We start from the raw sequence: 13,115 nt of genomic DNA, 5'->3' as shown, positions 1-13,115 counted from the left end.
AAGAAATCAGCCAAGACCTTAGAAAAAAATTGTAAACCTCCACAAGTCTGGTTCATCCTTGGGAGCAATTTCCAAACGCCTGAAGGTACCACGTTCATCTGTACAAACAATAGTACACAAGTATAAACACTGTGGGACCACGCAGCCGTCATACCGCTCAGGAAGGAGACGCATTCTGTCTCCTAGAGATGAACGTACTTTGGTGCGAAAAGTGCAAATCAATCCCAGAACAACAGCAAAGGACGTGAAAATGCTGGAAGAAATAGGTACAAAAGTATCTATATCCACAGTAAAACGAGTCCTATATCAACATAACCTGAAAGACTGCTCAGCAAGGAAGAAGCCACTGCGGTTTGCAACTGCACATGGGGACAAATATCATAGTTTTTGGAGAAATGTCCTCTGGTCTGATGAAACAAAAATAGAACTGTTTGGCTATAATGTCCATTGATATGTTTGGAGGAAAACGGGGGAGGCTTGCAAGCCGAAGAACACCATCCCAACCGTGAAGCACTGGGGTGGCAGTGTCATGTTGTGGGGGTGCTTTGCTGCAGGAGGGACTGGTGCACTTCACAAAATAGATGGCATCATGAGAAGAACAATTATGTGGAGATATTGAAGCAACATCTCAAGACATCAGTCAGGAAGTTAAAGCTTGGTCACAAATGCATCTTCCAAATGGACAATGACCCCAAGCACACTTCCAAAGTTGTGGGGAAATTGCTTAAGGACAACAAAGTCAAGGTATTGGAGAGGCCATCACAAAGCCCTGACCTCAACACTATAGAAAATTTGTGGGCAGAACTGAAAAAGCGTGTGCGAGCAAGGATCCTACAAACCTGACTCAGTTACACCAGCTCTGTCAGGAGGAATGGGCCAAAATTCACCCAACTTATTGTGGGAAGCTTGTGGAAGGCTACCCGAAACGTTTGACCCAAGTTAAACACTTTAAAGGCAATGCTGCCAAATACTAATTGAGTGTATGTAACTTCTGACCCACTGGGAATGTGATGAAAGAAATAGAAGCTGAAATAAATAATTATCTCTACTATTATTCTGACATTTCACATTCTTAAATAAAGTGGTGATCCTAACTGACCTAAGACAGGGCATTTTTACTATGATTAAATGTCAGTAATTGTGGAAAAACTGAGTTTAATTGTATTTGGCTAAGGTGTATGTAAACTTCCTGTACATACTGCCCTTTTCTCTCGCTTTACCCCCTCCCCCTCATCTCTCTTTTTCTCTCTTTCTATCTTTCTCATATGTACATTGCTGCCTATGTGAAACTCCTCTCCTCTATCCTCCCAGCCCAGCGTTCGGCCCAGGAGCTTCCCCAGGTAGAGAAGGCCAGTCTGACCGGCTGTCTGGTCAGCGGGGGAGAGGAGATGGTCATCACAGGATCCAACTTCTTCCCCGAATCAAAGGTCATATTCCTGGAGAAGGGCCCTGGTAAGAGACATGTACACACAGCGTCTCACACACAGGGGGGAGATCCTTAGGGACATCCTTGCTGAGGAATGTGATAGTTTTTCTTGATTATTTGTATTATATTGTATTTGACTTTATTTTGTAAATTGTGTATACAGTATGCAGGGCTCCCTTGTAAAATAGACGTTGGTCTCAATGGTGTTTCCCTGTTAAAATAAAAGTTGAATAAAATATTGTTGACCCACAAGCTGACTCATAATTCACATGGTCGAACAGTCCAACGGATCAGGAGAGATTATTTTTAGATTGTCCTCTTGCTACAATGCTTTTATATCAGATATATACTGTTTGGTTCATCCAAATTAAACAGCTCAGAATATCCACAGTAGCAAATACTCTGTAGTTTGGATCCAGTGAGTTGACCCAAGATCTGGGTTACTTTAGGTACTGTAGCTCCAGCTTAACGTAACCATTGTTGTGTAGAAAACAGTGGGAGTGTAAGGGCCCTTCTCAACATACTCTAGATAGAACGTCACCATCACCAATCACCTCTTGCAACATAGAGTTCACACAGGTTCCAATAGCTGATTTACTGACTGCGGAGGAAGAGTCAGACCCAACTAGATAGAAACACCTGGAAAAAGAACAGTCCCATGCCTCCTACAGCCCTGGGGTGCGTTCCACACCATGCTGCTATCCCGCCCACTAGCACTGCTCTACTATTTAAAGCACATGTCTTTTTCTGTCATCCATGGAACGTTACTACTGAGTTATGAGTTATAATACACACAAGCACAAGAGCCAATAAAAATGGATCTCAGTCTCTTTTTCTGATCTTATCTGTCCGTCCCAAGAGAAAGATGGGTAGCATATCTGACTACTGCTACTGACTGACACACAGGTTATCACACACTCACACAGTACAATCTACTGCTTACACCTGACTCCTCAGTCTTTCTCTAGTCCTTAGCAGGGTTAATATTTAGCCCTGCCCTGACCTGTTTAGTGTATTAACTTAAGAAGAGAGAGTCTCTGAGTGTGGTCGGTCCTTCTGCTCATACTGTACCTCTTCATTAATCGCTTGGGTTGAACTTTTTATTTTTATTTATTTCACCTTAATTTAACCAGGTAGGCAAGTTGAGAACAAGTTCTCATTTACAATTGCGACCTGGCCAAGATAAAGCAAAGCAGTTCGACACATACAACGACACAGAGTTACACATGGAGTAAAACAAACATACAGTCAATAATACAGTATGAACAAGTCTATATACGATGTGAGCAAATGAGGTGAGATAAAGGAGGTAAAGGCAAAAAAAGGCCATGGTGGCAAAGTAAATACAATATAGCAAGTAAAACACTGGAATGGTAGATTTGCAATGGAAGACTTAACGTACTACAACCCACTATTAAGACTCTCCCTCCTTTAACTCTTTCAATAATAAAACACAAGTATGGGCGGGCTCCAGGATGGAAACTGTGAAAGGGTGACAGCGTTCTGTGAACCAGTCCCTGCCTGCCCACCATAGCTTTGTGAAAGAGGCCAAACTGAATCAAGTTCAAACACGGAGGAGAGTCAAGGGGGCTGTTACTTATTGACTAAGATACATTATTTTGAGAAATTGAGTGGAAACCTTTACCCTAGGAGTGGAGTGGAGTGGAGGAAACTTGGGCCCTGCAGACATGATGTGTCTCATCATGGGGGAAAGAGAGAGATAATGATGATCTGGTTTGTGTAAATTGTCCCTCATCAAGGTTAATCCAGACACTTATTGCAGAACATGCTTGATTGGAGGGAGCGGATGGAGGGATGGAATAAAGAGAGGAGAGGAAGAGAGTAGTAATGACAGATTTTTCCACCTCCTCCTTCCATAAACAGTGGAATCACGTTGAGCATGAAAGACATGTTTATTGTGGTTAGTTAGTTAATGTATAGTCAGTGTTTCCCCTAGAATGTTTTTCAGCAATGTTGGGGGGGGTCTTCCAGGGGTCTTCCTGCAGGGGGGTAGGGTGAGGACTTCATGCAGGGTGTGGTGGATGGGGTCTCCTTGGGGGGGTAGGATGGGGACAACATGCAGGGGGGTAGGGTGAGAACTTCATGCGGGGTGTGGTGGATGGGGTCTCCTGGGGGAGTAGGATGGGGACAACATGCAGGGGGGTAGGGTGAGGACTTCATGCGGGGTGTGGTGGATGGGGTCTCCCTGGGGGAGTAGGATGGGGACAACATGCAGGGGGGTAGGGTGAGGACTTCATGAAGGGTGTGGTGGATGGGGTCTCCTGGGGGTAGGATGGGGACAACATGCAGGGGGGTAGGGTGAGAACTTCATGCGGGGTGTGGTGGATGGGGTCTCCCTGGGGGAGTAGGATGGGGACAACATGCAGGGGGGGGTAGGGTGAGGACTTCATGCGGGGTGTGGTGGATGGGGTCTCCCTGGGGGAGTAGGATGGGGACAACATGCAGGGGGGTAGGGTGAGGACTTCATGCGGGGTGTGGTGGATGGGGTCTCCCTGGGGGAGTAGGATGGGGACAACATGCAGGGGGGGGTAGGGTGAGGACTTCATGCAGGGTGTGGTGGATGGGGTCTCCTGGGGGAGTAGGATGGGGACAACATGCAGGGGGGGGTAGGGTGAGGACTTCATGCAGGGTGTGGTGGGTGGGGTCTCCCTGGGGGGGTAGGATGGGGACAACATGCAGGGGGGGGTGGGGTGAGGACTTCATGCAGGGTGTGGTGGATGGGGTCTCCCTGGGGGGGTAGGATGGGAGACAACATGCGGGGTGGGGTAGGGTGAGGACTTCATGCGGGGTGTGGTGGATGGGGTCTCATTTTTAAGATGATAAAAGTCACTTTGAAAATAAATGTTTGCTGAATGACCATATTATGTTTTGATTACAAGCAGTAATGGAGGACTTTTAGTGAGTTGGTTGTTTGTGTTCATCCAGTTTACCAGTTCTTTGTGGGCTTCAGTTAGTTATGTCAATGGACTGGACAGCACTGCAGATAGGGGAGTGAGAGAGGTAGTTGAGGAAGGGGAGCCATAGTGATGCAGGCAGGCGACTCTGGTCCATCTGGCTACAGCAGGTCTGTCAGTGTGAGGTCTGGTCTTTGGCTCGTTCGCTCATCGCCTCCTAATGCTAGGAAAAGCAGAAAGGTCCTTTCCCTCTGTCCAGATGAAACAGGATCACATCCATTGGCTTCATGCTGACTTGTATCACTTTATTACCTGCTCTGGGGGAGGGAGGGAGCAGTTTGGCTCAGAGGAAGGGGAATATGAAAAATGCAACAAAAATATATTATTTGACCAGAGTGAACCAGAGGAAACAGAGGAAAAGGACCTCTAGATGGAATGACTGACTATACTGACTGACTATTTTGGCCTACTGAATTCTACTGGCTTACTGACTCTACTGGCTTACTGACTGACTGTACTGTTCTGACTATATTGGCTTACTGACTGACTATACTGACTGACTATACTGACTGACTATTTTGGCCTACTGAATTCTACTGGCTTACTGACTGACTGTACTGTTCTGACTATATTGGCTTACTGACTGACTATACTGACTGACTATTTTGGCCTACTGAATTCTACTGGCTTACTGACTCTACTGGCTTACTGACTGACTGTACTGTTCTGACTATATTGGCTTACTGACTGACTATACTGACTGACTATTTTGGCCTACTGAATTCTACTGGCTTACTGACTCTACTAGCTTACTGACTGTACTGTACTGTGCTGACTATACTGGCTTACTGACTATACTGGCTTACTGACTGACTGTACTGACTATACTGACTGACTATTTTGGCCTACTGATTCTACTGGCTTACTGACTGACTGTACTGTACTGACTATACTGGCTTACTGACTCTACTGGCTTACTGACTGACTGACTGTACTGTACGGTACTGTACTAAATATACTGGCTTACTGACTGACTGACTGTACTGTACTGTACTGACTATACTAGCTTACTGACTATACTGGCTTACTGACTGACTGTACTGACTATACTGACTGACTATTTTGGCCTACTGGCTTACTGACTGACTGTACTGTACTGACTATACTGGCTTACTGACTGACTGTACTGTACTGACTATACTGACTCTACTGGCTTACTGACTGACTGTACTGTACTGACTCTACTGGCTTACTGACTGACTGTACTGTACTGACTATACTGACTTTACTGGCTTACTGACTGACTGTACTGTACTGACTATACTGACTCTACTGGCTTACTGACTGACTGTACTGTACTGACTATACTGGCTTACTGACTGACTGTACTGTACTGACTATACTGACTTACTGACTGACTGTACTGTACTGGCTATACTGGCTGACTGTACTGACTACTGGCTCTACTGACTTACTGACTACTGGCTTACTGACTGACTGTACTGTACTGACTACACTGGCTTACTGACTCTACTGGCTTACTGACTGACTGTACTGTACTGTACTAACTATACTGGCTTACTGACTGACTGAGTCTACTCTACTGTACTGACTATACTGGCTTACTGACTATACTGACTATACTGACAGACTATTTTGGCCTACTGACTCTACTGGCTTACTGATTGACTGTACTGTACTGACTATACTGGCTTACTGACTCTACTGGCTTACTGACTGACTGACTGACTGTACTGACTATACTGGCTTACTGGCTCTACTGTACTGACTGACTACTGACTGACTGTACTGACTGACTACTGACTGACTCTACTGACTGACTACTGACTGACTCTACTGACTGACTCTACTGACTGACTACTGACTGACTCTACTGACTGACTATACTGTACTGACTGACTACTGACTGACTCTACTGACTGACTACTGACTGACTCTACTGACTGACTCTACTGTAAGACTACTGTAGGGCCTTGATGAGGGCAGAAGGCGAGCGGAGAATGATGTAAAAAAAACTGTGGTTGAATTGAAATTGCATTTAACACACCAGGCATCAGTGTTTTTCCTTTCTTCCATACAAAAGGTCTACAAGCTGAAGTTATTCTAGCTGTCTGAATAGCCCTCATTGTTTTGGTAGATATCATAACACATGGATGTGTTTTTAACTCTCTGAGAGAGGGGTGTATATAGAACATGTTTTTTCTCTGAGAGTGAGGGGTGGATGGATGTGTTTTCTCTCTGTCATCGGGTAGGTTCCTGTTGGAGCTTGTTTAGTGGTGGGCGGAGGATGGTGGCAGTACATGTGGGGCCCTCTCCCTCCTCTCTCCTGCCTATTGAATGTCAACATGTGCTGCAGAAATACGCTCAGTATGCTGAAGTCAGACAGAGCTAAGGCACCCAAGGTCATTATTCAGGCATTACCAGAAAGCTGACTCAGATACCTAGAGGAGTAGCTAGAGCCCCCCTTTCACAAAAAGAGAAGGGAACCTTCCAGTAGAGATACAATAGCCTAAAGTGGCTTATGTCATAAACCTGTTCTGTTTCATTCTGTGGGATGGTGGAATCTCCACTGAGCTCTATAGAAGAGTCTAATGCACCACAGGATTACTGGGGCAAAGACTGTCATCTGCCTCTGTTAGGATGAGATCAGGGGTCTTCCTAACTAAAGTATTATGTTATCTCTCTGAACAGTTATCAATTAAGAGGAGATCAGAGAAGGGCCATCTACTATAGATGGCTATTAGAAGGGGAAGCGTTTGGAAAGAAAAGCAGAATACTGTAGATGTACAGGACTTAGCCTATAACTACAGTACAGCTATAAGATCCCATTGTAAAGATGGGGAGTCTTTCAGCAGGCATTAGGGCAGATTGTTTTGGGGAAGCCCTTTGGTTAAGTGGAGAAGTAACACAGGTGCAGTCAGATGTAATCAGATCCATATGTTATGAACAGCATGAAACATTTTTAATTGCAAGTTAGTGTGGCATCATGCCATTTAAAAAAAGTTGTAGCTACTTACGTGACTGCAGTAGTTGTGCAGTAGTAACTGAATACATATCTGATTTAGTAGTTGTGATGATCGTAACTTCTCCTTAACCGCAGCAGCCCGTTATAATTCTCTCAACTGTTTTTCTGAATGGCTGGATGCCTAAGATGTCTGGCCAGATCATTAGATCTGTAGGAGGAAAACTGGAAAATAAGGGAATGTTTCCTTTCCTAAGCCAGCCAGAACTCTGGCAGCCCAATGTAGCCTAGCGCGTGGTGGACCGACCGGCGGAGGGAGGCAGGGATTTTAAATAAATAGAGTTATTCCACTCGTCTCTCCATAATGTTAACCAGGCAAGACAAACAACAGGATATTTAGACTTTGATTACTTTTTAATAGCTGTAAAAAATACTCTCCACAGAGTTTTTGTGTCCATGAAGATGACATCATTGAGATGTTTCTGGTCCCCCAGCCAGAACCAATTGAAATCTCTCTGCTTTCCGAAGATTTTCTGTGGTTCATATTGAGCCATGTCTGCTTGGGCAGGGAGTCTTACACTGACATGATGATCATTAGGAAAATAGAAAGTAACCCAGAAGATATATTACACAAGACTTAAAGATGGGTCTGAAATATAGTGCAATGATCATAGATTGTCTTCATAATTAGGTTCTTTGGCCGGAGTGTATTGCATGTCAGGTGCATTGAGCTACTTGACTTATTCAACTCAGCATTACTGTATGATCTTTAGATTTAATGGTCCTGGTTTTCTATTTGAAAACTATTTGACAGATACTATAATTCACTTCCTCCGAGATTCACATTGACATAGGAATTAGTCCAAGAGCTGGCAATTCAATTAGGGGAGGATTTGATGGAGTCCTTCGTGTCAAATTTGTCTGTTGACTCCATCTGTTTGTGGAGGAGGAGGAGGTGGGTTGACTCTATGCTGAATCCCTATGGGTGCCATTCTGCCATTTATTCATTAATTCACACATAATTTGAAAAGCAGACAACGGGCCGAATGCATTGTCTCTCGCCAGGCCCAGCCTGGAGTGGGAATGCTGTGATCTTGCCGTCTGTCAAAATGGAGTCCTACAATGTGTTTTACTCATCTGTCATGTCTTCTCTCTCTCTTTTTGTCTTTTTAGATGGAAGACCCCAGTGGGAAGTGGAGGCGAAAATCATCCGTGAGAAAAGTCAAGGAGTAAGTAGAACACAAGCTTTCTACACCTCTCTGTAGCTGAGCTGTCACAAACATGATGTATATTATTCTGTATCATTAGGCTATATTTTTACAGCTGTTATATTGATGTAGCATTATTCATTCATTATCACTAAAGTATCCTGACTAATGTGAATGAAAAGTGGAAACGTTGACTGTGTTGGATCCTTCTCCCAGTCGAGCGTCGTAGTGGAGGTCCCTCCCTACCACAGTAAGACCGTGACCTCGGCTGTTCAGGTGCAGTTCTACGTGTGTAACGGCAAACGGAAAAGGAGCCAATCACAGCGCTTCACTTACCTGTCAGGTAGGAGGATCTACATTCTACACCAATCATAGTGCTTGAATTGCAAGTCTTTAGAATCACTGGCAGCTGTGTTCCACTGCAGATGATTAGATCTGGCAACACGTGGTGTTTAGCTAACATCTCATCAACCACATTTATATGATGTAGCAGTTGTGTGGTATGTGTGGCAGTTGGAGTGTCCTAAAGACATACTGGAACAGGATCATGTGGAGTCACGTTGAAACCTGCTTGTCACTCCTCTGTTGACCTCTCAGGGGGATTGACAGAAAGCAGATACAGCCAATGGAAAGCAGCAGCACACGCATACAAACATACACACACTGCCGAGGATCCTGCTTTTGGGCTTAGCTAACTAACCTGGTTTTGGAGAGCTTGGAACTTTCCCTCCCAGTTTGCATAGCTGTGGTTAAAGAAGGGGCACCTCCACTAACAGTTACATGTGCACCCGCCAACTGTTATGTAAAGCACCATGAAACCCTATTGCTGTCTATTTCTGATGTGTATTTGCATTTAAGTTTTAGTATGCAAATCTCTGCTCTCCAGGAATATTTTATTGCACACAGGAATTGTGGGAATTTCAAACAGTGTTGTTTGTCTAAAATGAAATCTCTCCAAGGCTGAATTTAAAAAACATTTTTTTAACATGGATTCTACAGTTTCCTAATGTATTTCATTAAGGCAAATCCCTGCATAGTTGCTTGATATTGTTATTGTTTTCCAACAATAACGTCAAACCAACATTAGTCAAAACGAAAACTGTTGGCGGAATATAATGACAAGTGAGCAATTTCTGATATCTACCACAGCAGTGTGTGTGCCTGCGTTTAGATGTGTATGTGCCCTTCCACCCACTCTCCGTTTGCAGCACTTCGCCCACTCTTTTAGTGCTTCCTGTTTTCCACGCTACCCTACCAGGACAGCCAATTAGAGCATAGCACAGGAAGCCTGCTCTGTCAGTGTAGACGCCACTATTGTTACCACGGACACCGCACGCTTAATTGTGGCATCACCGGCCCACCAATCACACTGTGCTACCTAGTGTGCGTGGGTAGTAGGGCCCTGGCTGGCCCGGTTTAGGGATGAACTGTGAGAAAAGAGCATCAGTTAACTTCTGAGATCCCTGAAGGAGGATGTCATGATTAGAATGTGTAGGGTTCTCAGGTGGTCAAGACAAGAAAAACTTTGCCATTAGGGTTGGCTAAGTATGGATAGGTGCTGTCGGCATAGTCCAGAGGAAGACCCCTTCTGTCTTTACAATATCGCAGTGCCTTTCCCCTTCAAAACAAAAACATGTATAAAAGCACCATTTAACCCAATCTATCACAGTATCTCTGTCCCTTCCCCCTCAGACACAAGTCTTCCTGGCTGTATTCTCTCAGTAACATGCCTGTCAGAGGGTGGGCCCTGGGAGGTAGTAGGGGTACTAGGGGCTGTGAACTGGTTTGTCCTCCTCCTGGTTTCAGCATGGCTGGAAGGCATTTTGCTTCTCCCCATACTGCAGTCAACATGATGGCACCCAAACCCAACAACATATGCTCCCTCTCTGATTCCGAGCTGAGTCAAAATAAAACCCTGCCCGGTCACAAGCACCAGATTGGGAAATAGGTTACTGATTGGTACACAGCAGAGTTATGCTATGCCCTGTTGTAAAGGTTCTCCGTTTAAGTAAAGATGTCTAATATAGTTAACACATACATTCTGAACTTGGGTGAACCACAATGCTTTGACTTGGTGGATGTTGATCGGGAAGTTAATTCTGAGATTTGGCTATTTGTGGTGTTCCAGAATTTGGTAAAACAAATGAGTACTGCCTTGTGTTTTTCATTTTCTGTTGTCATAATCATCACATACGTCACCAAAATATTTATGGCTGCAATGAAAGATTTGAATATATTAATGCTGGTATCATGTGAATGGCAATGTGTTGGTTTCCTGTACTGAGTCTCTCTCTCTCTCTCTCTCTCTCTCTCTCTCTCTCTCTCTCTCTCTCTCTCTCTCTGTCTACCGCCCTCCCTCCCTCTCTCGCTCTCACTCACTCTCTCGCTCACTCTCACTCACTGTCTCCAGTCCTGGTGAAGCAAGAGCACAACAGAGAAGAGATGGAAGGGCCCCCTGCTGTGCCCCCCATGCCTTGTATGTCAATGCCCCTGGTCCATGCTGCCAGCCTGGTCCGCAGTACCCACACCCAGCTGCCTTCCCCTGAGCAGGGCCACCCACCGGACGGCCTTCTGTCCAGCTCTCCCCGGGGCCTGGCTGCGGGCTCCGGCTCCAGCCTCCATACTCTGCAGCCTGCCTGCCCCCTCATGGGCTCCCCCACCTTCCAGCACCTGCCTCACCTCCAGGGCCGAGGCCTCCACACGCCTGCTGACTGCCACATGACGTTCCATCCGGGCCCAGCCCCTCCCAACAGGCCCTCCTACCAACACCATCCTATGCAGCAGAGTCACACCCACCCCGGCCATCTAAGCAACCTACATCCCAACCTGCCCTACAATGGCCAGCCCTGCCTTTCCATGAACATGAACACTGGGGCTTCGCAGAGCTATGAGAGGATGCCTTACCACCAGCAGCAGTCTGACCCCGGGGCCTCCCACCCCCACCCCATGGGGCTGGGTATGGTGTACCACTCCTCTCCATCCACCTCCTCCCAGCAGGCCTCCAGCCCCCACAGCCCCATCTCCACGGCCTCCCACAGCCAGCCCATGACCCACTCCTCTCACTCTGCCCCTCACCTGCTCTCCATGGGCTACCACTGCCCCCCCAACCCCAGCCAGGTGCCCTCGCCCACCCGCCCCAACCACCCCATGGGCCAGCCCTCACCCACCCTCACCAACCATCCGATGCAGCCCTCCCCCCAGCTGCAGAGAGCTATGGGGGGCTACCACCCCACCAGCCAGAGGTCTGCCTCGTGTCCCACTACCTCCAGTGCCCCTCCAGCCCACATGGTTCCCTCACCCCATTCCGGGCCATCCTCCCCCCAGCTCCACTCCCTGCCCTACCAGTCGCCCACCTCCCCCACCGGCAGCCCTCTGGGCCCCCCAGCACCCAGTCCCCAGGCCAGCAGCCCTGTCATGTCCAGCCTGTCCCCAAGCTCGTGCAGCAGCAACCCCGTGCAGCAGCACCCCCTTGCTCCCCAGCAGAGCCCCTTCCCTACGGAGGGGGAGAGTGTGAACATCAAGCAGGAGCCGGAGGAGAGAGAGCCCACCTTCAGAACCATCGGCCTGCAGGACATCACACTGGACGACGGTAAGACACAGCTCTGTCTGTCAGCCTCTCCATCTCACTGTGTCTGTACTCACTACACTCTCTCTGTGTCTGTACTCACTACACTCTCTCTGTGTCTGTACTCACCACACTCTCTCTGTGTCTGTACTCACTACACTCTCTCTGTGTCTGTACTCACTACACTCTCTCTGTGTCTGTACTCACTACACTCTCTCTGTGTCTGTACTCACTACACTCTCTCTGTGTCTGTACTCACTACACTCTCTCTGTGTCTGTACTCACTACACTCTCTCTGTGTCTGTACTCACCACACTCTCTCTGTGTTTGTACTCACTACACTCTCTCTGTGTCTGTACTCACTACACTCTCTCTGTGTCTGTACTCACTACACTCTCTGTGTCTGTACTCACTACACTCTCTCTGTGTCTGTACTCACTACACTCTCTCTGTGTCTGTACTCACTACACTCTCTCTGTGTCTGTACTCACTACACTCTCTCTGTGTCTGTACTCACTACACTCTCTCTGTGTCTGTACTCACTACACTCTCTCTGTGTCTGTACTCACTACACTCTCTCTGTGTCTGTACTCACTACACTCTCTGTGTCTGTACTCACCACACTCTCTCTGTGTTTGTACTCACTACACTCTCTCTGTGTCTGTACTCACTACACTCTCTCTGTGTCTGTACTCACTACACTCTCTCTGTGTCTGTACTCACTACACTCTCTGTGTCTGTACTCACCACACTCTCTCTGTGTCTGTACTCACCACACTCTCTCTGTGTCTGTACTCACTACACTCTCTCTGTGTCTGTACTCACCACACTCTCTCTGTGTCTCATTCTCTCTTGATTAGAGGGAATTTAAAAGCCCTTACATTTTCATTATTTTATTATCCTTTTAGAATTTAAAAATGTTGTATTACATTACATTGTTGCATAGCATCCAGCTAACACGTGTTTTACAAAAATGCTTCTGTTTTACAACACTGTGTAAAAAGATACCTTCCACCAG

General features: G+C 46.5%; 1 protein-coding gene across 3 annotated transcripts in view; it reads left to right on the top strand.

Annotated features, from left to right (window-relative positions):
* LOC135551362 (nuclear factor of activated T-cells, cytoplasmic 3-like) overlaps window positions 1–13,115 on the top strand; it is a 129,663-nt gene that overhangs the window by 91,676 nt on the left and 24,872 nt on the right. For all 3 annotated transcript variants that reach the window (XM_064982590.1, XM_064982584.1, XM_064982598.1), the window contains exons 6-9: window positions 1,312–1,452; window positions 8,498–8,553; window positions 8,749–8,875; window positions 10,943–12,121. In XM_064982590.1, the coding sequence (XP_064838662.1) occupies window positions 1,312–1,452; window positions 8,498–8,553; window positions 8,749–8,875; window positions 10,943–12,121 (1,503 nt within the window). The remainder of the gene's footprint in view (window positions 1–1,311; window positions 1,453–8,497; window positions 8,554–8,748; window positions 8,876–10,942; window positions 12,122–13,115) is intronic.

The sequence above is a fragment of the Oncorhynchus masou genome, chromosome 1, assembly GCF_036934945.1.
Source record: "Oncorhynchus masou masou isolate Uvic2021 chromosome 1, UVic_Omas_1.1, whole genome shotgun sequence".
Classification (NCBI taxonomy): Eukaryota; Metazoa; Chordata; class Actinopteri; order Salmoniformes; family Salmonidae; genus Oncorhynchus; species Oncorhynchus masou.
The sequence above is the reverse complement of the archived record's forward strand: the minus strand, read 5'-3'. Positions and strand labels throughout refer to the sequence as shown.